Genomic DNA, 23318 nt, shown 5'->3' with positions numbered 1-23318 from the left:
CAGGATTGTCCACTCTTTTGAGACTTACATTTGGTTATCGCTGTAGGTCCTAGGGACTTCCTCCTTATCCCTTTCTGCTTTCCAGGACCAGGCAGGATCTTCAGTTATTTCTCTAGTAATGACTGGAGGGGGGAGGAGAGGAAGAGATGGTGGACCCATGGAGGGAGAAAGAGAGAGAGGGAGAGATATTGAACCTATCGGGTTGGGGGGGGAGATAGAGAAAGAGAGACCAGACTGGGTGAGAAGAAGAGAGGAGGAGACATGCATAGCAGGAGCAGGGTACAGGAGGGAAAACAGAGAGACCTGAACAAGGGGGAAAGAAGAAGAAAGACAGTGGACCCAGGAAGGGAGGAAGAGAGGGGTGCTAAATCATGAGAAGGGGCAGGGAAAAGAGAGGGTGAGATTCTGGCCCAGGATTAGGGAGGGTTAGAGAGAAAGAAAATTAGAGGTATGGAGACACAGAGAAGAGAGAGACAGGGTGGGAGAATAGGGACACGGAGGATCCATGCTGGAACAAGGGAAGATAGGGACACAGAGGGGCAATGCTAGAAAAGGGGTGAGATAACACAGAGGGGTGATTCTGGACTGGGCAATAAAGGGATAGAGAGAGGAGAGTATAGGGGCACTGAGAAGGCAGATGCTGAACAAGGGGGGAAGATAGGGACAGGGACAGAGGGAAGATGCTGAAAAGGGAAGATGGATGGTAGACATGGAGAAAAGAGACACTTGGATCAAATCAAATGGGAAAATAAAATGCTCAGACAAAGGTAGAAAAAAGTATTTTATTTTGAATTTATTAATTGGAATTTGTCAGTTTAAGGAAATTCGCATCTCTGATATCTTGCATTTCCATTTTGTTTCTCTAGTGTTGCTGAATATGCAGTCTGACTTCTTAAGGTTTCCAGTTCAGTTTTTTTCCTTCATATCTCCATCACTGATCTGTAATCCCTTGTTTCATATTTTTTGTGTTGTGTATGTGACCAAGATGCAGTATCCTCTAGCATGTAGTTTCTGCGTACAGTTCTTGTAGCTGTTTTCTCAGTAGGTGGTGTATTGGGTATTTTAGGACCTGATACAATATTTAAGGTGCTGCCTTTTCATGGATTAGATTGTTGCTCTTTGAGTCCTCGAAGTTAGTGCTGTTACAGTATGGTAAAGTTCCAAGTGTGTTTTTACACAAGTTTGTGCACAGTGTTTTGCAGTGGAGGGATTGTGTGTTGTCCTTACTGAGGTGACATCAAAGCTTTGATATAATTTTGGTTTGTCATAATAGAAGACAGGGTTTTAGAACATTTTTCAGGATCTGATGTGTGTTGAGGCAGTTGTCTTTATGGCAGACTTGTGTCTGATCAGGTTTAAATAATGAGACACTGCTTTTGAGGGATCTTTAAAAACAGTTGAGCTTTTTTCATAGATGTATATGTGGTTTAGTGTTAGTAAGTGCATCCTTTTATTTGTATACTGTTTGAAAACTTATAAATAATAATTAAAAATATATATATAAATGCCACCCATGATACATAAACCAATTTGAGAATTACCCAGTGTACCTGAATGTAACTCACCTTGAGCTACTACTGAAAACGTTGTGAGCAAAATACAAATAAATAAATAAATACATTTATAGGTTCACCACCATGCCAGATTTATACCCCAAACGCATCACAAGAAAACTCTCTCATTGGCCTTCAAGCTTACTCATTGGGGTGGTAACAGCAGATGTTATATTAATTTACTAGCAGAACTTGACACATTCCAACCTGGACATCTTAGTTCCAATGTGTGCATCCTTTCTAAACTGCCCCTAAACTCAAAGTGGAAGAGTAGTGTAATGGTTGGTGCTGTCAGCTGACAACCAGGGAAACTGGTTCCTTCTGCAGCTCACTATATTGCCCCAGGCACAAGAACTTAGATTTTGAGCCCACAAGGGACAGAGAAAGTATCTGTATTGTGTGTGTGTGTGTGTGTGTGTGTGTGTGTGTGTGTGTGTGTGTATATCACTTAACCGTTGTGACCCAAAGAAGCTTGACATCTGATAAACATATGTACAGTACTGTTTATTATTATACATACAGTATACATTCTCCGTTAACTGACGTTGGGCTTACTTGAAGTAATCAGTTATAGTCCTCTGTACACTATTGGGTCTGTGAGTTCCATAGACTATGTCTACCAGAGGGTAAAAACTGTCATAGCACTGACATCCAGTGGCCTCCAGATAGGCCCGCACGGTGTTGAGACTCTCCAGCATTCTTGCAAAAGTGACAGGAGGAGGTTGTTGAATTTCGTCAGCATGTGCCTCGCTGCTCATTTCATCCTCTGTTTCATCATCAGCCGTTGTTGCCTGCGTGTAGGCGCATTTCTGGACATCAGTGCTGTCGTCAGCTGTTTGTAGATCGTAATCCACAGCTACGTAGCGATGAAACTCCTCTTCAGTAACACCAGCTGGGATGTCAATAACCTGTTCATCTGACGCATTTGCAACAGCTGCATCTGTTTTGTCCCTCTCCACATCCTTAACAAAGTTTGCCCGCTTGTAGCAGTTCACAATGGTAGCCTGTGTAACATGATTCCAGGCTTCTTTCTGCATATGTAGGGAATCCAACAGTGATAGATTATGAGCCAGTTCAACAGCATGTTTATCCTTGCTAGTCTGGTCATCCATAACGCTCATCAGATGACGTAGCACAAGAGCCCAATACTATTATGCCCTGATCCATAGGTTGGATCAGAGAGGTAGTGTTTGGTGGCAGGAAGACCACCTTGATGTTAGGCAGCCTGACATCATCCCTGTGTACAGTACAATTATCACAAAGCAACAAAATCTGACGCTTTTGTGCCTGCATTCTAGTGTCTAACTTCTTTAGCCACTGCTTCCAAATTTCCCCAGTCATCCATGAATTTGCGTTACCGTTTTCATCAGCATTGAAAATATCACAAGGTGCAAACTCGTTCAAGATGGCAGGAAGAACTGAAACAACCCAATTTTCAGCACCAAAGTCATCAGTGTCTTTGTTTTTCACCATGCTGTTTCTTGAATTTTATGCTGTTCCTCTCCTTCCATCTTTCCAACCATCCAACAGTGGCTTTGAATTCAGTTAGTCCAAGACTTTCAGCTAGCTGGTTAGCTTTCTCCATAACCAGTGGACCATAGACAAGAAACTGGCTGCTCCTGACTCGAGAAAACCACCGAAGAAGAGCATCTTCTACCTCCTCAGCTTTTCGCGCCCGTCTTCGTTTCCGTTGTGGATTTGTATTGTTTTCCCAGTCTTCCAGAAGCTGGTCTTTCTGCTTCAAGACACGTGAAATTTGACTGGGATTGACACCATATCCTTTAGCAATAGATGCTTGACTTTGTTTGTTTTCTAATTTTTTAAAAACTTCTATTCGTTCAGCCAGTGTTAAAGTCTTACAGTTCTGCAGCGACGACGACGAACCCAGTGTATACTCTAACAATATTCTTTCGCTTATTCTGCCTGTGGCAGGTAAAGGGGCGGTAAATTTGATATCTCGTTGGTTGTCACGCGCCAATCGGCTTCCATATTCCATGTGTGCGCTTATGTGGAGTCTTTCCTGCAGAGGAGTGGTCTTGAACCATTCATATAAGCGAATCTTGCACTTATCAGTGGTGCGCTAAACCGGTTTGTCCCCATAGAAATTGATGGTGCCAAGAACGGGACCGAAGTACGGCATGCAGTTAAACAGAGCATGTGCTTATCCGACATGCACTTAAATGGAGTGCACTGTATGTGTGTGTGTGTATATATATATATATATATATATATATATATATATATATATATATATATATATATATATGTTGTAAACCACTTTGATTGTACCACAGAAGGTAGAATACCAAATCCATTACCCATTTACCCCCAGATTCTACATAGCGCAACCGAAATTGCATGTGCAAATCCAGTCATATTCTGGATTTGCGCACGCAGTTTAACAAGCCAATCAGCACCGATAATTGCCATTTAACAAGCAATTATTGACACTAATTGACATTAATTACAATTTACATGCACAACTTGCTAGGTGTATTCTATAAAGTGGTGTGCATAAATCTAATATGCACTGGGGGGTAGGTAGGTATGGAATGCAAGGGAGTATGGCCACGTGCATGGAATGGGTGGACCGTGGGCATTCCGAAAATCTACGCGCACGGTTATAGAATACATCTGCTCCATGCCTAACTTAGGCACTGGTATTTACACCAAGTTTTACTTGGCATAAATAGATGCACCTAGAGATAGGCGCAGGCATGGCCACTAGACGTATTCTATAAACTGCGTTTAAATCTAGGTGGGGTTTACAGAATACATATAAGCAGAAATATTGTTGGTGCTGATTTTTCAGGTGCCATACATAGAATCTAGTCCTGAGCGTTAACTAAGACTGGTTTCTTTTTGTTGTGACAATTGCACATTGCTCAGCCGTTCTTTGACAACAATACCTTTCATTCATTGATCTTAGCATTATTCATGGCAAGGCTTGACTATTGTAACTGTATTTATTTAGGGATGTCTCAAACCATGCTCAAATGACTTCAGAACACAGCTATCCGCCTTCTTTGTCATCTTCGTAAGACAGTTCTTGTTACACCTATGCTAAAGAGTCAAATCGTCAAGATCCTACCTAAACCTACATTACCCAAATTGCAAAGGACTGAAATACAAAAGAACATACACAGCTGGCTTCTCCTACATAAGCGCACAACTATGGAATGGGCTCCCAAAAGCCGTGAAAACAATCTACGACCACTTGAACTTCAGGAAATCACTAAAAACCAACCTCTTCAAAAAGGCCTACCCCAATGACCCCACCTAACCCTCTTCACCTTCCAACACAGCATGATTATGATCGAACAGGACAACACGCAATCTTCATCCATTCCGACCCTCCGCTTATACCCCATACAATCACTATACAACTTTGTATTTGTTAACCACCAACTGGGCAAACGCCTTTGACGGTACTATGTAAGCCACATTGAGCCTGCAAAAAGGTGGGAAAATGTGGGGTACAAATGCAACAAATAAATCATTGGTTACCAATCAAATTTTGTATCCAATTCAAAATCCTTTTATTAACTTTTCGGACATTTTGGCAAGGTACTCCGTCCTACTTTTCCACATTGACTATCCCTTATTCACCAGTGCATGTTCTGGCAAGTCCATGTTTGATGCAGATGGAGTCCACCTCACATACTGCCTTTTTCTGTGTATCTCCACATTTGTGGAACTCTGTGCCACTATCACTCCATAGTGAATTTTCCCTGAAAAAGTTTGTCTCTGTTGAAGACTTGGCTCTTTGCACAGGCATGTCCCAGTGAATTTTGGACAGCACACGTTTGGTGCCAATTTACCTGAAAGGTGGTTGTTTGTTTTAACTATGTGTGGATGATTTGTGCTCTTTCCTGTTCATATTGTAGTTCTTTTCCTTTGTGAACAGCTTAGCCCTGCCTGCCAGTTTAATCAGTATAGAAAGTCTGGAATAAATAAATAAATTTCCACTCAAAATGTTTATGAAACATAGGATGAACAGTCCTGAGCTTGGAATCTTCTCAGGAGTTAAAATAAATTATGTCAAAATTACCCAAGGTATTTCAGGGTTTAAAAAAATCAGTTTATACTTAACCAAAGTTTGTTGGCCTTGCTAAATATTTTTGGCCTTTTGGGGTGGTTTTACCCAACCTGTTCCATCTATGCATTTTGATTATTTTCATAATTCCAGTTAACCCTCTCAGAGGGTTTTTTTTGCATATTCTGCACAATTTCATTAATAACAGCTATATTTCATATATTGTTTATATGTTTTATTTCAACTGATATAAGGATTAAATTAGCTGCACTTGTGAGTGATATCATCCAGTAGTACAGACATGAACCAATCCTCTCTGAGGAGCTCCCATGTAGTTTCTATTTTGCTAGCTCCTTTAGGGGGTCTTTTACTAAAGCTTAGCTCAAGTTATCTGCAGCAGAGCCCATAGGAATAAAATGGGCCCTGCTGCAGATAATGTGAGCTAAGCTTTAGTAAAAGACTCCCGATATGAATAAACATAAAAAAGGAAGATGAAGTAAAATCAACCAGTGATATGAAGCTTGCAAGTTCTGAATTGTAAATCAAGTAAGAATGAAATATGTGTAAAACGCTGTTATATGCATATGAAGAGTGATGTATATAACACAATGAATATACTGTACAAGTTTCAAAATACTTGAACACAGAGTTTTATCACATCCTATGTGAATTTAAAAATAAAGTATGGCTCCTACAGGAAGAAAACTTGGGTGTAGTCCCTGCTAATATGCTTAAGGTGACCATCAGGAACCCTGCTTGGGCTGCTGTATGCTGACTGGGAAGGCTTCGTGGGAGGTGGCAGAAAAGGACTAACCCACCCAAGAGTTTATTTTACTTTTTCCTGACCATAAAAGAGCATCCAGAACTGGAACTGTTGTACTCATTTGCATCTGATTTACATAAATGGACAACCAAGAGACTTTGGGCCCTGATATCCATGACAGGACCCCGGTAGCCCAAGGAGGGGAGCCCCGAGAGGAATATTGGTGTCCCTTGAAGGACCCTGGAAGGGGAGGAAGCTCTGATGATCGGGAACTCACCCTCAGGCAACAATAGGACCCCAAACAAGACCCAACATCAGAGGAGCCCAAGAGAGGACAGACTGATTTTTCCCTTTTGGGAGTGGGGAAATTTGGTGGTGTGGATGGACCTTTTGCTAAGGATACTACAGACTAACCTTATCTGGCTGGATTATGGGTAACAGATGGATTATTAGAGGATTTAGCCTATACATTCGGGTAGGTGGCAGCTAGAGGGTTCAGTCTACAGCTTTGGGTAGGTAGTGACTAGCTGTAGGAGGATGTGGCCTACACACTTACAATGGCTAACTTTGACTCTTTAGTCTTTTTATTTCTGTAAGTCACCACATACAAGAACCCCTCATTCCAGCCTTTTATTAAAAATCATGGCCATTCAAACTGTAAAAATTGTGTTCAAGCTCGCTAATCTACTTTTTGTCATGCTGGAGCTTCCCTGTAGATTCAAGAAGTACAAGTGTGGATGGAAAATATTCATCACAGACATCTACAGCATCTGCTACAAGTGTCTGGGGTCTCTCTCGGGTGTCCCCCAGCTGCCCTCATGGGGTCTGATTTTATTACAGGATGCATATGTGTGAAGTCCAAAAAGGTGGCTATTTTAAGCTTACTTAATAAAGGCAACATAAAGCACACGTGGCTGTATAAAAAAGAAACCCAGAACCAGCCTTTGTAGTGTACAAATCAGGGCTGGCCGAAAGATATCTAAGCCCTAGGCAAACCTTCAGTCATGTGTCCCCCCACCCCCCCCCACCTCCTAGTGGTTCAGTGCACCACTCCCTCCCCTATACTAGGCAAAATATAAAGATAGCATATGTAAATTCCAAAATCTATTTCAATCACTAAAGAAACAAGGTAAATGCTATTTTCAGTCTTTGTATGGCCATTTTATTTTGTAATCTTCTTGTACCCAATCTCTAGTTTCTGTTTCCTAACTCTGTTCCCAGGGAATCATGTCTATTTTTGCCATTTTTCACTCCTCCTGTATTGACTTCCTCCACTACATGCACCTCTGACACTAATCTTTCAGTTTCATATTTATTCAATTTAGTTATTTTTCTCTCTGTCTTCACAGATTTCACCCCTCCTTCTCACTATAACTGCATCTACCTACAGTTTTTAATCTCTCTCATCCCATCCCTCCTATTCCCCCATGTCTCTCTCTCTCTCTCTCTCTCTCTCTCTCTCACTCACTCACTAACTCCCCCTTCTGTCTTCACCTTCCCCTTACCCCATATCCAGCATTTTTTTTCTCTTTCTCTTCCCTTCCCCTTCCCCCTCCCGCATCCAGGACTGTGCACCTTCCTTTCCCTACCTACCTACTCCCCTTTTCCTATATCTCCGTTTCCCTTCAATACCAAATCCTCCCCCCATGTCCAGCATATCCTCTTCCTTATCCACCCCCTTCTCCTCTCCTGGTATTCAGCACCCCTCCTTCCCTTCATTGTGCCAGGCCTGCTCCCACCTATCATCACTTTCTAACAAATCTTGTAAGACACAGAGTGAAACAATTTTTTTTTAATCAGTTGTGCCTTTGGACTGGTATAAAATCCAAAGGGGAATTTTTTTTTCAGATAAATGTGTATTCCCTTTGGAAAATGGGGAAAATGTATAGATTTTGTCCCACCTAAGCCATGCCCTAACCATGTCCCCACCATGACCCCTTGAAATTTCTGCATGATATGGCTCTCTATGTTTAAGTAGTTGTATTCTGAAATTGCTATTTATACTTGTAATGTATAAATGTTGCTATTTACATGTGGAGATGCTTTTAAAATAACTCCCATACTATCATATATGTGTGAAAATTCCTTTATCTGATCACTTGCAAGAGCTCTGAGGGTTGCTATCTGTGTAGAAGTCAGTAACTGGTATTGCACTAAACCCCTGTAGATTGTAATAGGCAGAGACCTATATTGATTACTGTGGCTTACAGAAGAAAAAATCTTTGTGCTTCAGATTGGATATAAATTATAAATAACATCTCCAAAGGCTTTGAATTACAGAAACTGCATTCTTCTGAGACATCCACAGGTAAAGATGTCAGTGTGAAGGTTATTAACTTGATGATTGCAAAACTGGTATACTTGACCCACAGCAGTGATCGCTGTCCATAAAATCATGAAAACTGGACTCACCTGCAGTGTTCATTAGTACAAACCACCAAAAGGTCACTCTAATAAATAGAGGGTCAACATGCAGTACATCAATGTAAATTCATTGCAGGTGAATAGCTACCATCTCTCTTTTTCTCTGGTGTGTGTATGTAGATAGATAGATAGATAGATAGATAGATAGATAGATAGATAGATAGATAGATAGATAGATAGATAGATAGATAGATAGATAGATATGTATACAGTCACACAGGATTGTGTCACATAAATCCACAGGTGTGCCATTCCAAGAGGCCTACTTTCTGCTGTGTTAATTTGTTTGTAGTATTGCTTGCTGTCTGGATTTTTTTTGTGGGGGGGGGGGGGGGCAAGGAGCAGTAGTAGTGAACATGCCAATGATGGCAGAAAGAAGCATCAGCAGCACACAATCCCAGAGAAGCAGGACTTCTATCAAACAATGATATTTCTGCCACACTAATGTCTACAAGCTGATTGAGAGATTCCCACTGTAGCACCAAGAGGAAGCAGAGGCAGGTCACGTATACGGCGGCAGCTGCAGTGTGTTCCAACAGCAATAGCAGAAGGCTGCAATAGTTGCATGGGAAGGCAAACCACGGCTGTAGCAGTAGAAGAATCTGGCCACACATGTGTTAGACTGGGAGAGAAAGGTAGGAGGAAAAAGAGGAGCTGGTGTGTGGTAGAGGGGAGAAGTAGAAAAGAGGGAGAATGTTAGAAGAAGTGGGGGAAAGGAGGGGGAGAGAGTAGAAGGAAAGAGAGACTGAAATATGCTAATTGCAAGGCTTTTTTTCATATTTCAATTAATATAAATATCACATATAGATGTAGCAAGGGGTACTTTATATGCATGTGTGTGTGTATATATATATATAGAGAGAGATCTCACATATATACACTTGGGTAAAAATATTTCACTATAGTTATAACTCTTTCATCTATCAATAAACATAATTATAATAAATACAATATCATTCTTTATTAAATCACTGTCACTTTCTATCAAAAATTGTCCATATACAAAGTTAAAAACATTCGAGCCGATATTCAAAGTGATTTAAATGGGCAGGAGAGACTTTTGCCCACTTAAATAGCTTCCTGCCATCTAACTGGGGATATTTGGCAGCACTTAACCAGAGAGTGCCACTGAATATTCCCTCAGACCACCCAAACAAAAAGTGGGCAGGTGTTACTCCCACCCCGCTCGTGAGCCCTTGAGCCCAGGCCACAGACAGAAAGGAAGTCTAGGAGAGGCCTAAGGTAGACTGAACCAGAATTAATGAAAGAAATAGCCCACAGGGTACTCACCCAGGACTCCAGCTCCTGAGGAGAGGTGCCGAACTCAAGGGTAGAGAACTTCAGGACATGGATGGTCTGCACTAACAGACTAGGTTGCACCCAGATGGCGGAAGCGGGGCCACAGGAACTGACTGGCAGGTACTCCCCGGGGAACAGCAGGAACAACGATACTGAAACAGCTACCAGACTTCACCTGCACTTGGCCGCCATTCACCAGGAGTTGAGCCCCTGCCTGCAGGCGGGCGGCAGGACTTAGGGCCACCAGAAGCAGGAACAGGTAAAGCTGAACCAAACTGACAAGCAGGTCAGGGCAGACAGCACCCAGCACAATAATCAGAAGGAAAACTAGCCAGAGAAAGGCTTCTGGCCCCAAAACCCACACAGCCAGACACAGAGACCAAAGGGTTAACACAGCATTCTAAACTCAGAGAAGGGGGTGGAACCACAACAGACAGAACTAAGACAAACAAGTTGACAGTACACAGCAGACACACACTGCCCGGTAAACCCGAGAACACAGCCCAGCTGCAGAAGGAAGCTAATCACCATACACTGAGAAAACAAACAAGAAAACGAAACACAGAACAAGTACTGACAACCAGCGCAAGGGAACACAAAGAGAGAGAGAGGCAACAGATATCTTCCCCTTCCCCACAGAGCAACAGCTCTCCAAGCAGAGATAAGATAAGAGGCTTCCAGCAGGCAGAAACCTATAACGCCAAAGCAACGTTTACCAGGAACTGCAGGTAAAAATAGATCCTGGCTACTAGCTACAGACGTCAGCTACTACTCAGCTGGCCAATAGCAAGCAAGTCCCTCCCAACTACCCTAGCAGAGAGGTTCCCAGCTCCTCCCCAGCCTACTAGCAGAAATGTAACAGCAGGTCATGGGCGGCACTGGAGAGGAGCACTAGGTTATGGGGGTGCTGGCAATATTCAGTACCAACACTCGCATAGCTAAGCAGTTTTAGTTATCACAGCTCAAGAGCAGTACTAAATAAGGCCGCTTATCTCACTTGCATATCTTATTTTTCTTTTTTTAAAGCCCCCTCCCCACCCAATGTCCCCTCTTTCCCTCCCCCTCCCAGCCCACATCAAGGCAACCCTCACAGAAGGCCCCCTGCCCCCCCCATCCATGAAGGCAAGCTTTCCCCATGGGTCTACCTGTATCCCTGGTGGTTCAGCTGCATCATTGAGGGCAGGATCACAGCCTACTTTCTCCTGCCTCTTGCAGCACTTCTCTAAAATGGCTGCCATGACATCTTGCGGCAGCTCTCGGTACTCCAGTGGAGCCAAGTGGAGTGCTTCTTTTTTTTCTACAGTACATGCCCAGTTGGACTCCACTGCCTCTTTCCCTTTCAGGGGCTCTTGTGGAGCAGGCTTCAACCCTGTTTGGATTCTTGTATAGAAGTCTTCAGCATTGATGGGATGACTCATTCAGTCTCATGTAAAAGTATGGATCCACTCATCAATGAATTGAATTAAATTAAATAGGAATGTTTGGTACTGGCTGGAAGGGAAAATCAAAGAAATAAATAGGTCAAATTTTAGTTATATTTAATTATATTTCTGGGAGCTTTAATTAGTAACATCTTCTTAAATCTTTGACGTAAGCCTCCAAAAAAAACACAATAGATTTCACACATCAGATACATAAAACACTTTTAAAAGTTTAAAGGGATAAGATTAACTGCTGCATACCCTAATAAAAGGTGAACAAGCAAGCAGGAAAGCACACAGGGAATCTGAACCAAGAGGTTAGTTCTCACATAAAAGAGGCTAGCTGCTGCTTTTGATTTACAGGACAGCTGAGAAAAAGGCAGGGACTTTGGTAGGTCTTTTTATCTTTTCTTTCAACAGGTACTAAAGTTCCTACATCTGAAGTATGGCTGAGAAACATTGTGTCACTGAAGCTATTGTCCCCATCACTGCTTTTCTGTCTCTGTCCAGATGAAAAGCATGATCCAAAGTGAAGGACTGGTTCCATGTGCAAGATGTCTGCACTTGATTCTCTCCTTAAACAAATGAAGGAATTGAGAGAGAAAGTGGTGAGGCTGAGATGTCTCCATGACTAGAAATGTTTCTTGAGGTATTAAAAATCTCCAGATGAGGACAACTAGACATAGGTCATCAGAATCTGCAAAACCAACACCTTGAATCAACCTTCCCTCAAACTGAAGAACTGGTATGCAGCCCTGGAAATGGGGGAGTGACAACGTCCAGGCACAGAAGAAATAGTGCTCAAAAATTCCAAAGTTGCCAGATCAGTGACTACTAGGAATTGAAAGGGTAAAATGGCTGGTGGTTCTTTTTGGAGAGCTACAGAGACATCTATTTGTCAACCAGACATAATGCCCCAGGACGTATGCTATCTGCCTGGTGTCGAAATTGGAGACATTAGAGTGAGCTTGTCAAGACTCATCAAGCTTACTGACTATTATCTGATGCTGTTCATCCATGCTTACATGAATGAAACTGCTAGGCAGCCCTCCAAAAGTGATTTCATCGCTCTGGGAGAGAGAGTGAAGCAGATGGGTGAACAAGTGGTATTCTCATTGATTCTCCCTGTTGAAGAGAAAAGCCAAAGTAGAGAAGCTTGCATTCTGGAGATGAAGCATGATTGTGCAGATACTGTCATCAAGATGGTTTTGACTTCGTGGACAATGGTTTGATTTTCCAAAAGCTTTTGAGAAGAGATTGTTCCTACCTGTCAAAGAAGGGACTAAGGGGTGAATTCAACAAAGTGTACTCAAATTTAGGCACCTAAATTTAGGGCACTCAGCTATAATGACACATTAGCACACCTAATCTGTATTAGAATACTAGCGTAAGTTGACATATAGGTGCCCAACTTTAGGCATGACCACTTAAGCCATGTCTATGAATGGGTTAAATGGGCATGCCTAAATGCTGCAGTTGCACACACAAAGGGAATATTCTATAAAGCACACGATAAGATAATGGAAACACCCCTGCCCCTCCCATGGGAACTTCCTTTTACAGTTATACACGAAAACACTTAGCTGCTCAGTTTTAGAATTGTACCTAAATGTGCTTACATGCATACCTGCCATTTTACTCCCATTTTGGCACTCAACTACCATTATCTCTTGTTTGCGCACCTACAGTTGAGCACCCCCTGATGAATTATCCCTGAGGGGGAGATTCTATATATGGCACCTGGAAAATCTGCATGGAAATCATTTCTGCCCAAGTGTATTCTATATGGTTTTGGTGTGGAACATAGAATACGCTTAGTTGATACCCTAGAGCCCAAAACTATGTGCATCCATTTATACCAATGAAAACGTGCCATAAATCCCTGTGCGTCAATTTACATGGAATGGACCATATTCTATAACAGTGCATGTAAATTTGAGAGTGTCCATGAAATGCCCATGCCCCTTTTGTTCTGCGCACTTTAGAATTTAGGCAAAGTCCATTATAGAATACGCTTAGCAAGTTTTTCATGGGTGCTCCCAAATGAGTAAATTCTAATTATTACCAATTAGTGTTCATTGTTGCTTGTTAAGTGCTGTTAACAACGCTGATTGGCTTGTTAAGCCAATTAAGTTACATGCATTGTTATGGAATACACTTAGATTTTGGTACGGATCTCTAGGTGCGCTATATAGAATCCAGGACTAAGTGTTTTCTGCAGGAGAATGGCTAACCTACTGAAGAGGGCTTTAAACTAGAATTGTGGGGAATAGGCGAACATAGCCCCAACGTAAGTGAAAGGCCTCAGTTAAGTAAAACATTAAATACCTCCATAGAAATGGGGGAAAAAGGCAATATCCAGAAAGCTGTGTGTACTAATGCCCATAGTATGGGAAACAAAGTTCTGAATCTAGAGGATGTGATGGAAGAGGCTGACTTGGATTTAGTGGCAGACACCATCACTGGGATATAGTTATACAGAGCTATAGGCCCTCATTTTACAAGTACAACCTTCAGGATCAATATACCATAAATTCAGTAGAACTTATCTAAATATGCCAATGGTATCAATGTGAACAATATATATATATTTTTTTTTTTTTTTTGCACAATTGCAGGAACCAAGTCTGATTCTGAAAGAGCTATTTCTCAAAAATGTGATTCATTAAAAAATCGGGAGAAAAAGACCTCATAATGACCCAAGCCCACACACCTTTGCTGATTCAAATTCTAGTGCTCAATAAGCGTGGTTGGTCTATCTGTGATCATGGATCAAAAACCTCCCTCAGAAAATAAACGTTTAGCGGATCTAAAACAATTTTTAATTTTATTATACTATTCACATCCACTAAATCGAACAAAAAAAGTTTATGACTTAGCTTGGCTTGCAATGCACAACTGATTTTCCATACTGCTGAGGTCCCAATGGGGACCCGTTTCGCAACAGGTTCCTCTGGAGACTCAGCCAAGGAATATCTAATGCTAGAACACATGGAGACAGAACCCACTGGGACGGACGGGGGAGGGGGGGGGGGGCGACGAAGACAAAACGATGTTCCCTTGTCATTCTCTGGTGTACGTAAAGGCAGAGCATGGGTGAGGGCTCAGAATCATGCATGTAACTTCTAGAACGCTGTAAGTTATCTGATTATCTGCAACACTTAGGGGCCCTTTTACAAAGGCCTGTAGGCGCCTACATGTGTCCAATGCATGTCAATTGGCACTACCGCCCGACTACAGTGTGCCCCAGGCGGTAATTCCATTTTTGGTGTACACCCAAAACACGCAGTAGAAAATAATTCCTATTTTCTACTGCGTGGTGCTTACCCGGCGGTAATCGGCAGTTGACACACGCTGGATGCTAACTGCCCAGTTAGCATGTGAGACATTACCGCTAAGTCAGTGGTGGTGGTAAGGTCTCAGGCTAAAAATGAATGCGCACTGGTTTTCATTTTGCCACGTGTCCATTTTCCGGCACATAAAAACTGCCTTTTTTCCAAGCGCGCTGATAAAATGGACCAGCGCATTTCCAGAACATGCACCTACACCAGCGCAGGCCACTTTTAGGCATGCCTTGGTAAAAGGGCCACTGAGGTCCTAAAATGTACATCAGCTCTATGGCTGGTGTAATTGTTTGTTCTTACATATTAAGCATGTATATACCTGGCTATGCTAGTATTTTATAAAGGAAAGCAAACTCTTACATTCCTTTATAGAATAGGCTCCTACCAAGTGCCCTTCAGGTGCCCTGTTGTATAATTGCCCCCTAAATGTTAGCAGTTACACTCGCTTCCCTAATGCAGAATAAAAATCAGAAATATGCAGACAAAAACTGTAATGGAAACTCCATGAAACCACACTGTGAAGAAAGAGGAACAAAAATACATTTTCTCCTGTACTAAGCAAAATACAAAACTTATAAGAAATTCATATATCCAACGTTAACATAGTCTAATCACTAAAAATCCAAAATAAAATGGTTTTTGCACATTTGTTGTGTCTGATCATTTTACTTTTCTAATTGGGTTCTTCCTGGTCTCCTGTCAGTTTTCTAAACCAGGGTCTCTTTTCCAATTTCTGCTTCTTCTTTTCCATGTCTTCTTCCCTTCCTCCTGTGCATCTCTTTCCAATAATGGTCTTTCCATTTTATCTTTATTTTTTTCCCATTTCTTTTGTTTGTCTCTTTGTACACCTATAGCTATATTTTACTTCTCATTTCCCTTTCTCTCCCCGTTTTCACTTCTTACCTACCTGTCCACTTTCCATCTCCTGCTCGCACTTTCCTCTCTGGGACCAGTTGTGCATTAGAATGGTGCATTGAACGTCAGCACACAGCATTCTATTACAGGTGCTGAAGAAATTGTTTACACCCAATGCAGTAAACTAATTGCATGTGAACTGCAGGATTTTAAAATATGCATGGTGATCTGCTACAAGTTGTTGCACGAGGCATGTTTGTCTCTCTTCCCGTCAAAGCATGAGCAGGGATTGGCTCACACGCTGACAGGAAGGGAGGCAAACAGAAAAGAAAAGAAAATCATTGAATAATCTTTTGTGGCCCACTGGGCTCCAGCCTCCCAACCCCCAACTTTTGTCCCTGATTCCCAGCCTACAAACATTCCCTGGTGGTGCAGTAGGCCCCCAAACTCGCTGACCCCTTCACCTACCTAGCACAGTGAGCTTCCGTGCCGTGGTTCCCCTCTCCCCCAACCAATACTTACTCAGACCACTACTTACTTGGTCAGGGAAGGCATCCAATAGCATCTTTGAAAATAATGGTGCCTGACCCTTAGCAATATGTTGTTTACAAACCCAAAATGTGCTCCCACCCACCTTGGGCTCTGACCACCTCCCACCCTGAGGTCTGGCTAAGCCCCTGGAATAGTGCAGCTTATTACATAAACCCTTCTGACTTTATGGTCTTTCCTCAATCTCCCATTCTCTGCTTTCTCCCAGTTCAGGACCTCATTTACATCCTCTGTACCCACCTCCCTCTGCAACCCTTTTCTACTTTCCTCTGTCTCGCGCCACATATTCCTCCTCAACTCCTTTTGTCATTTATCTTCTCCCATGCATCCATTCCCTTTCTTCTGTCTCTTATCTAACTTTCCATTCCTCGTTTCACCTCCTTCATTTTCACCCTCCTTTTGCTCCCTTATAAGGCCTGTCTCCTTTCTCTGTCTCTTCCCCTCTATAGCCTCCTGTCACTTTCTCTGTCTCCCCCTGCCTTTCCTCGGGCTCTCTCAGAATTCACCCCTTTGTACCACCTCCTCTTTACTTACCCAAACAGTCACCTCTTTCCAAGATTGATTCGCTCTCATGGTGCCCCTCCACAAACTAGTCGCTTTCTCCTTACCGCCACAAATATTGATTCCCTTTCACACCACCAGCATTCACTATTTCCTTATCTCATACACCTTTCAGAATTTGCTTTATCTCCTTCCCCATAAATCACAGGTATGTAATCCAGGATGCTTGGTTCCTTCTCCCCTTCTCTGCCATCATGATTCCTGAGACCACCGATCAAAGGCTGTAGCTATGTCTGCGTCTTGTCCATATGTTGGATATATTATTTTAAAGTTTCACTCTCATTTAAACATTTGGGGAGTTTTTGATTTATTTGGTTACATATCTACTAACTTTTGTGGGGGGTTTGTTAGCGAGTTAGAAAATACACAGCAGAGAGGAATAAAAATGTTTTACTTCTTTTTCCAGCCCCTCCAATCCTTTTCTCTGTAGGCTGTCTGGAGGGGAGAGGCTGGAGCATAGATTTAGGGCACAAGGCCAGAAGGCTTGTATGTTCACAGCTGACAACGCCCTTGCAAGTAAGTTTGTAGAAGGAGGAACAAAGTTTGTACTATAGAAAGAGTACTGGTTAGCTAGGTAAAATGGGTGTTAGAGTTGATTTCAAGAGCTGAGTCTCCAAGTCCATCCAAATTAGCTGAAGGTTTGCTATAAACAAGCTTGTAAATTACTTCAAATCTGTGCATACCAGTGAGTGTACTTTCTTATGTGCCTTAAGGAGCTGATAGTTGCAGCAGATAAGAAAATTAGTGGAGGACAAGGAGAGAAGGCAATATAAGAAGCTGGCTCCTTAATGATGTAATTTATTTTATAATGACATTTTCATCTCAAGGAAGACATATCACAAAGATGCATAAGTTCGTTTTCTGTATTGCAGATATTTTACTAGTATTGTTTTTTTGTAAGCAAAATGGAAATCATAAGAAGATGTAGCTCTGTACGGGAACCGCAGTTTCAAATCACACAGCTCCTGTTGCAGCTCTACACCCTTAGTTGTAGCATTCCTCTTTCTCTGAGCTGCAGTAATGTCTTTATTGTTGCACTACCATATTGTGATACTGTCACAAAACTGTTGCTAGGCAACAAGTGCGGTTACCGGGACTCTGGCGAATAGCTGAAGGGAGTGAGAAGTGTTGCACCATTGTAGAGTAACCATAGCAATGACCTACTATTACTGAATGAAGAATTAACAATAACCATATTATAGCATCAGCATATGCAGTGGCTTCTGCGAGTTCAAAACATCATATCAGGATAATTGGGTTATCTAATAAAATATAAATTGTTTTCAATCTTATTCACCTACACATAATTTTTTTTTTATATTTCTAATAAAAATGATTATTGAAAGATAAAATTAAAAAAAAGGATGTGTCAAATCTTTTAACAATATACCACTAAAGGGCCTATTTACTAAGCTGTATTAGATGCTATAATTCTTTTGAACATGCACTAACAGCACAGTGACATGTTAGCTGTTAGTTCACACTGATTGCTGTATTAAACATCTAATACAGGAATTCCTGGTATGGGGCAAATGTGGACGAGATTGCCCCTTGCAGGTAAAGAGAAAGTCATTGTTGCATATTAAATGCTAAAGCAAAAGATAATATGGTGCAGTTAGTTACTCCTCCAGAGGTGGAGCAAGCTGTATTTCATGTTATTAGCCTTGCTGTTAATTGTATGGCTGTCTTCCCAAAAGTTCTGGGAACACCAGCCAAAGAAAATGATTTTTTTTTTTTTTTTGCTACACAGTCTCACCTAGCTTCCAGTCATGGTTCAACATCTTTCATTGTCCTTCTCTTTATTAATGATTTCACAAATTTCCTCACCACCAAGGTGAGACCAACTGGTTACTAGTTACCAGACTTATCTTTTCTTCTGTTTTGTAGGGCAAGGCTATATCTGCCTTTCTTCAGTCTGCTGAAATCAGTCCTGTTTCCAAGCAACCAAACAGTGTTCTCCCGGATGCTGCCAGTGCTACTTTTAGCTCCTGTAATACCCTAGGGTATATTATATCTGGCATTATTACTTTGCCCAGTTTGATTTTTACTAGCTCCTTGTGGAGTTTCGTAAATGGACTTGGATTACCGTCAATAGAGAATGATATACTGTGTTAAAAAGAATGTATATTTAATTAGTCTTAGATTGATATTGCCATTGTTAAGTCAGAATCATAAGGTGGATGATTTGTAATTATAGATAATTAACAGTCATGCTCTGTAGGCTTAACTGCTACATTTCAGATTGTTAGTAGTGGTGGGTTATGTGATTTGTGAATCACAACTCATGATCCATTAAGTTCTGATCTGATTTTGTTCTATAGGTGCATATTCATTGGATTTGAGTGATTCAAACCTTGATCTTGCTTGTCTGTATAAGAATCTAATATATTTAGCCTGTTTCCTGAAAGAAAGAAGGCTCATGAGACATCACTATGTCTGTTTGTCCTTTTCCCCCTGCCTGTCTATCCACACCAAATTTTCAGCCAAGGTACTCTGACAGGATTCATTTTTGTTAATCTGGGTATATTCTTAGGTAGAGGTGTTCTGGAAACTAGACTTGATTAATTCTGCCTGAAGTTTTTGTTTCAGGCTCTGAGCAAAGTCCTCTGTGTAGTCCAGGGCCATGGTACAACAAACCTTGGAATACAATTCACTCAATAAATCTAAATGCAAAACGAACTGCTCCTGTAATGAAACAAACATGCCCACTTCACTAGAAAGTCAGCTACTCTCCATAGTTGATTGGGGGGTCAGCTTTTCTGAAAAGTTCAAAGACTGTAGCTTTCTCATAAATTGAAAGTATCCCTGAGCTGGAAGATAATTGGAGAGTAATACTGCTCTTCCAGCTCAAAAGCCTGAGCTGTCCTTGAAGGCAAAAAGTTGCCTAAAAGTGAAGGAAAGAATCAAAAGTCGCTTCGGGTGATCAGACTCTATGACAATGCCACACAGTTTCAAGTCTGATATTCAAAGAATTGGTCGTCTCTAAAATTCATAATCTAACTTTTCTAGAAGCACCATAAAGTCTGCAGCCCCTCAAATATCCATGTTAATCTCAAAGCAGAAGTGCTAAGAACTTGAATTTGGTAAACCATTCCGTGGGCAGAGTTTTCTTGTTCTGATTGTGTTTCACTTTTGACAAGTTAAATAGAGTTTTTAAAGCTTCTGAAAGCCCCTCCTTAATCTGTGAATGCAAGTAAAGGACGAGGCTGCCCTGCTGATGCTCATCCCAACCCCAGGCAAGCATCCATTGATACACTTAGAATATAATAGAACAGCTGAAGGGTAGACATTCAGAGATTTAAAGATAAAAAAACTGGCAGCATTTAATACACGTTTTCCATCTTTATTGTATATTGAGAGGTGTTTTTGTTTCTTTCAAACTATTAAACATCAGATTAGATAGAATTTGTTTACCATCGTACTAGGGAAAATACATTTCTAAATTAGAGATTTATTTTGTGTGTTAAGAAGTATTCAAATGTCCAAGTATTGCGCAAGCAAACTTCAGGTCATCGTAAGTGTACTTTCTATGTAAGTGTAACTTTCTATGAACCAAACTGCAACATTCATTGCTTCTTCTTTTTTTTGCAGGTACAGAGCGTCATGAGCTAACTTCATGGAAGAGTTTTCAGTCGGTTTTCAAATTCTTTTCTGAAGCTCTGGAAGCGAAAAATAGTAGAGTCACACCAACGCCAACTCGACGTTCCAACAGAATAAAACATGAAGAATTTTAAGAAGAAAGAAAAAAAAAAAAGAAAGAAAGAAAGAAACTCTTCTGCCTGTTTTCTGCAAGCAGTCTCCGAGCTCCTCATTAGATTATTTTCTTCCTAGAGCACGGGGGTCGTGATGTATACATCTAAATAGCGTTTTGCATTATTTCTAGTTGAGTGCAACTGTCAAAGCAATATGGGTTCACTGTTTGTGCTTCCTGTGGGCTGTAGCTTGGATTTTTGGTGCCGCCCACCGGTGCGCAGATGAAGGCTGACTACAGAACTGCCACGGTGCAACCCTAATTGCCCTGACATAGCCCCAGCATCGAGCTAATGGGCTCCTTCTTGGTCCTATTGCTTGCAGGATATCTACTGCTTAGCTTCATACCTCACCTTTTTCTTTATGTGCATTTCATAGATTTTAATAAGATAGAAACTTATATTTGTAGGCCACGTCTGCTTTAACTTTTATTGGGAAATTAAACTATGTAATTAGGAATCTGGCTTTTAGCTTACAGCATTTCTAAGATTTCGCTTTCATTTTAGCCATGTTTTTACTTAAACGAGTAAACAAAGGTTAAGAATACAAACGTACTCTTCTGTCATCTAGTTTTCAGTGAATTGTTCTCTGCATCTCTTGAAGAGCAGAAAAAAGACGGTGTGTAAGACGTATCTGTTATAAAACTGTGTACTAATGATATTATTATAGAATTCAGGTAAGTGTACCTGACAAGAAAGGAAAAACTAACAAATCAAATATTGGTGCATATCTGTTCAAAACTCTGAATCCAGTATTCCCTCTTTTTAGTTGACCAGATTAGTGCCAGTTAGAAGGATTTCAGGGCAAACCATGGAGGTCAAAATGAAATCTGTTAACTGATTAAATCGTTAATGGATGTGTGCTAAAATCTCTGTACACGACGGAAACTGCTCTTACTTCTTTCCAAAGAATATCATTCTAATGCCATCCCGAACAGAGTACCAGATAACACAATATACCCTGCATATAGTCCAAACTAAGGTTTTTCCTTGCTAGCTGTTTCAATTGCACCAGACCACTCACCATTTACTCTTCCACTGAAAAGACTACAAGAATTTTGGTCCAGATTTCATTCAGCAACAATATTGCCTAAAATGTTTCTCTCATATTCAGGGCACTGGAGGTATGACCTCCATTGTTTTTTAAGGCAAGGAGGGAGAAGGGGAGAGTTATGACCTATAATGCCAATTTGTTGTCTTTTTTTTGGTAGGTTCTCTTTAAAAGAGCTTCCACAGAAGACATAAGAGAGATGTCATAGAGCGTAAAGCCCATAACTGTAGTGCATGAAATGCTTCTAACTGGACCACACTGTGAAATATGATGGCAAAGAAATCACTTGTTGCTGACTTTTGTATTTTTTATCCCAAAGATGCTTAAATTGTGATATTCCGATTCTTCGATTTAGTGTGTAGCTTACTGTAGCACTCTGTTTTTATATTGCATTCAATCCTAAATTTCATATCTTGGCATTTCTATTCAATTTTATGCTAAAACGATACTGTGTACCTGCCTTAAGCAACATAAAATTACTCAGAGAGACATCAGACAAAAGTCACTTAGTAAGAAATTGGTTTCCAGGATTGGTATAATTGATATTGCCAAGTTTTAAGCGGTGATAAATGCGATGAGCAAGAACAGGTGCCTGGAGTTATGTACCAGTTAGTTTTCCTAGTTGGGGTTCTGGTACAACCTTCAGGTGCTTCGGTACTTATGTTTACTGAATTGTCTTTGGTGTTTGTATAGCAGAGACAAGGAGAGAAATTGGTGGGGGGTTTTTTTTTAATTCCTCTGACTCCTCTGATTGAAAAGCAGAGATTCTGGTCAGCATCTGAAACATAACTGAGCATGCTTTCCTTGTGTATGGTATTTACCACCCTGTACAATGAATGGAGGATTTGAGTAATGGCTTTTATTCATCTTTTATACATCAGACAGGGCTATTTTACTTAGAATGAACCTGTTTTGTTTCAACAAAGTTGTCAATAATAAAGCACATCACTTTAAAATATTGACAAGTGTATTCATTTCATCCTACTCAGTTTCACGTCTGAGTACTCTGGGTTGTATTCTGGTGCATTAATACCTGGACACAGGCCTTAGGTCTGCATGCATAGATCTCAGCTTGTGCATTTGAGATGTTTGTTATGTACAGTTCTATTCCAGACTTCAACTTAGGGGTACAAAGTCAATGCTGATGTTCTGAAACATTGTTTCCCATTTCTTTCAAACTACTTTGTTAAAAGTTTTATTTGATAAGACACTTACACATACCTCAGTAAATATTACTCAGCACACGTTTTCAATGGGAAAAGCAGATGGGTTGTTCCAGTTTGCCCAAACTGAGGCAAAGAATAGAAGTATGAAACGGAAAAGAACCTACAGCATGTCTGGTAAAGAACCTGTTGCATATTCTTCTATCCTGTGAAAATGTTATCCTTCCCTTCTTCAATACTGGTAGTGCTTAAAAAGTCTGTGACTTCCACATCTTACCCTTGCTTGCTTTTTATCTCTGATTTGGTGTTAACTCCAATGAGTGTGTAAGTATTGTTTTTAATTCAAGAACTTTCTTTATGTCATGGACCTTCTTCCATTTCCCAAGAAGCGGGAAACATCTCTTTCCAAGTTTTTGCTTAGTGCTGAATATCAATGCCTGTTTAATGTTTTTTTAATGGAAAATCCATGTAAAATATGTGAAGTGTAATAATGGCAATGCCCTTTTGTAATTTTCTTTCCTTTGCTCTTACCTGACTTGTAATATTATTT

General features: G+C 40.9%; 1 protein-coding gene across 3 annotated transcripts in view; it reads left to right on the top strand.

The window, feature by feature from the left end:
• Nucleotides 1–22565, top strand: part of FAM172A (family with sequence similarity 172 member A) — a 636319-nt gene extending 613754 nt beyond the window's left edge. For all 3 annotated transcript variants that reach the window (XM_030193388.1, XM_030193389.1, XM_030193387.1), the window contains one exon: nucleotides 20397–22565. In XM_030193388.1, the coding sequence (XP_030049248.1) occupies nucleotides 20397–20539 (143 nt within the window). In that variant the 3' untranslated portion in view covers nucleotides 20540–22565. The remainder of the gene's footprint in view (nucleotides 1–20396) is intronic.
• Nucleotides 22566–23318: the final 753 nt, after the last annotated feature.

This window comes from Microcaecilia unicolor, chromosome 2 (assembly GCF_901765095.1).
Source record: "Microcaecilia unicolor chromosome 2, aMicUni1.1, whole genome shotgun sequence".
Taxonomy (NCBI): Eukaryota; Metazoa; Chordata; class Amphibia; order Gymnophiona; family Siphonopidae; genus Microcaecilia; species Microcaecilia unicolor.
This window is presented reverse-complemented; position numbering and strand designations above follow the sequence as displayed.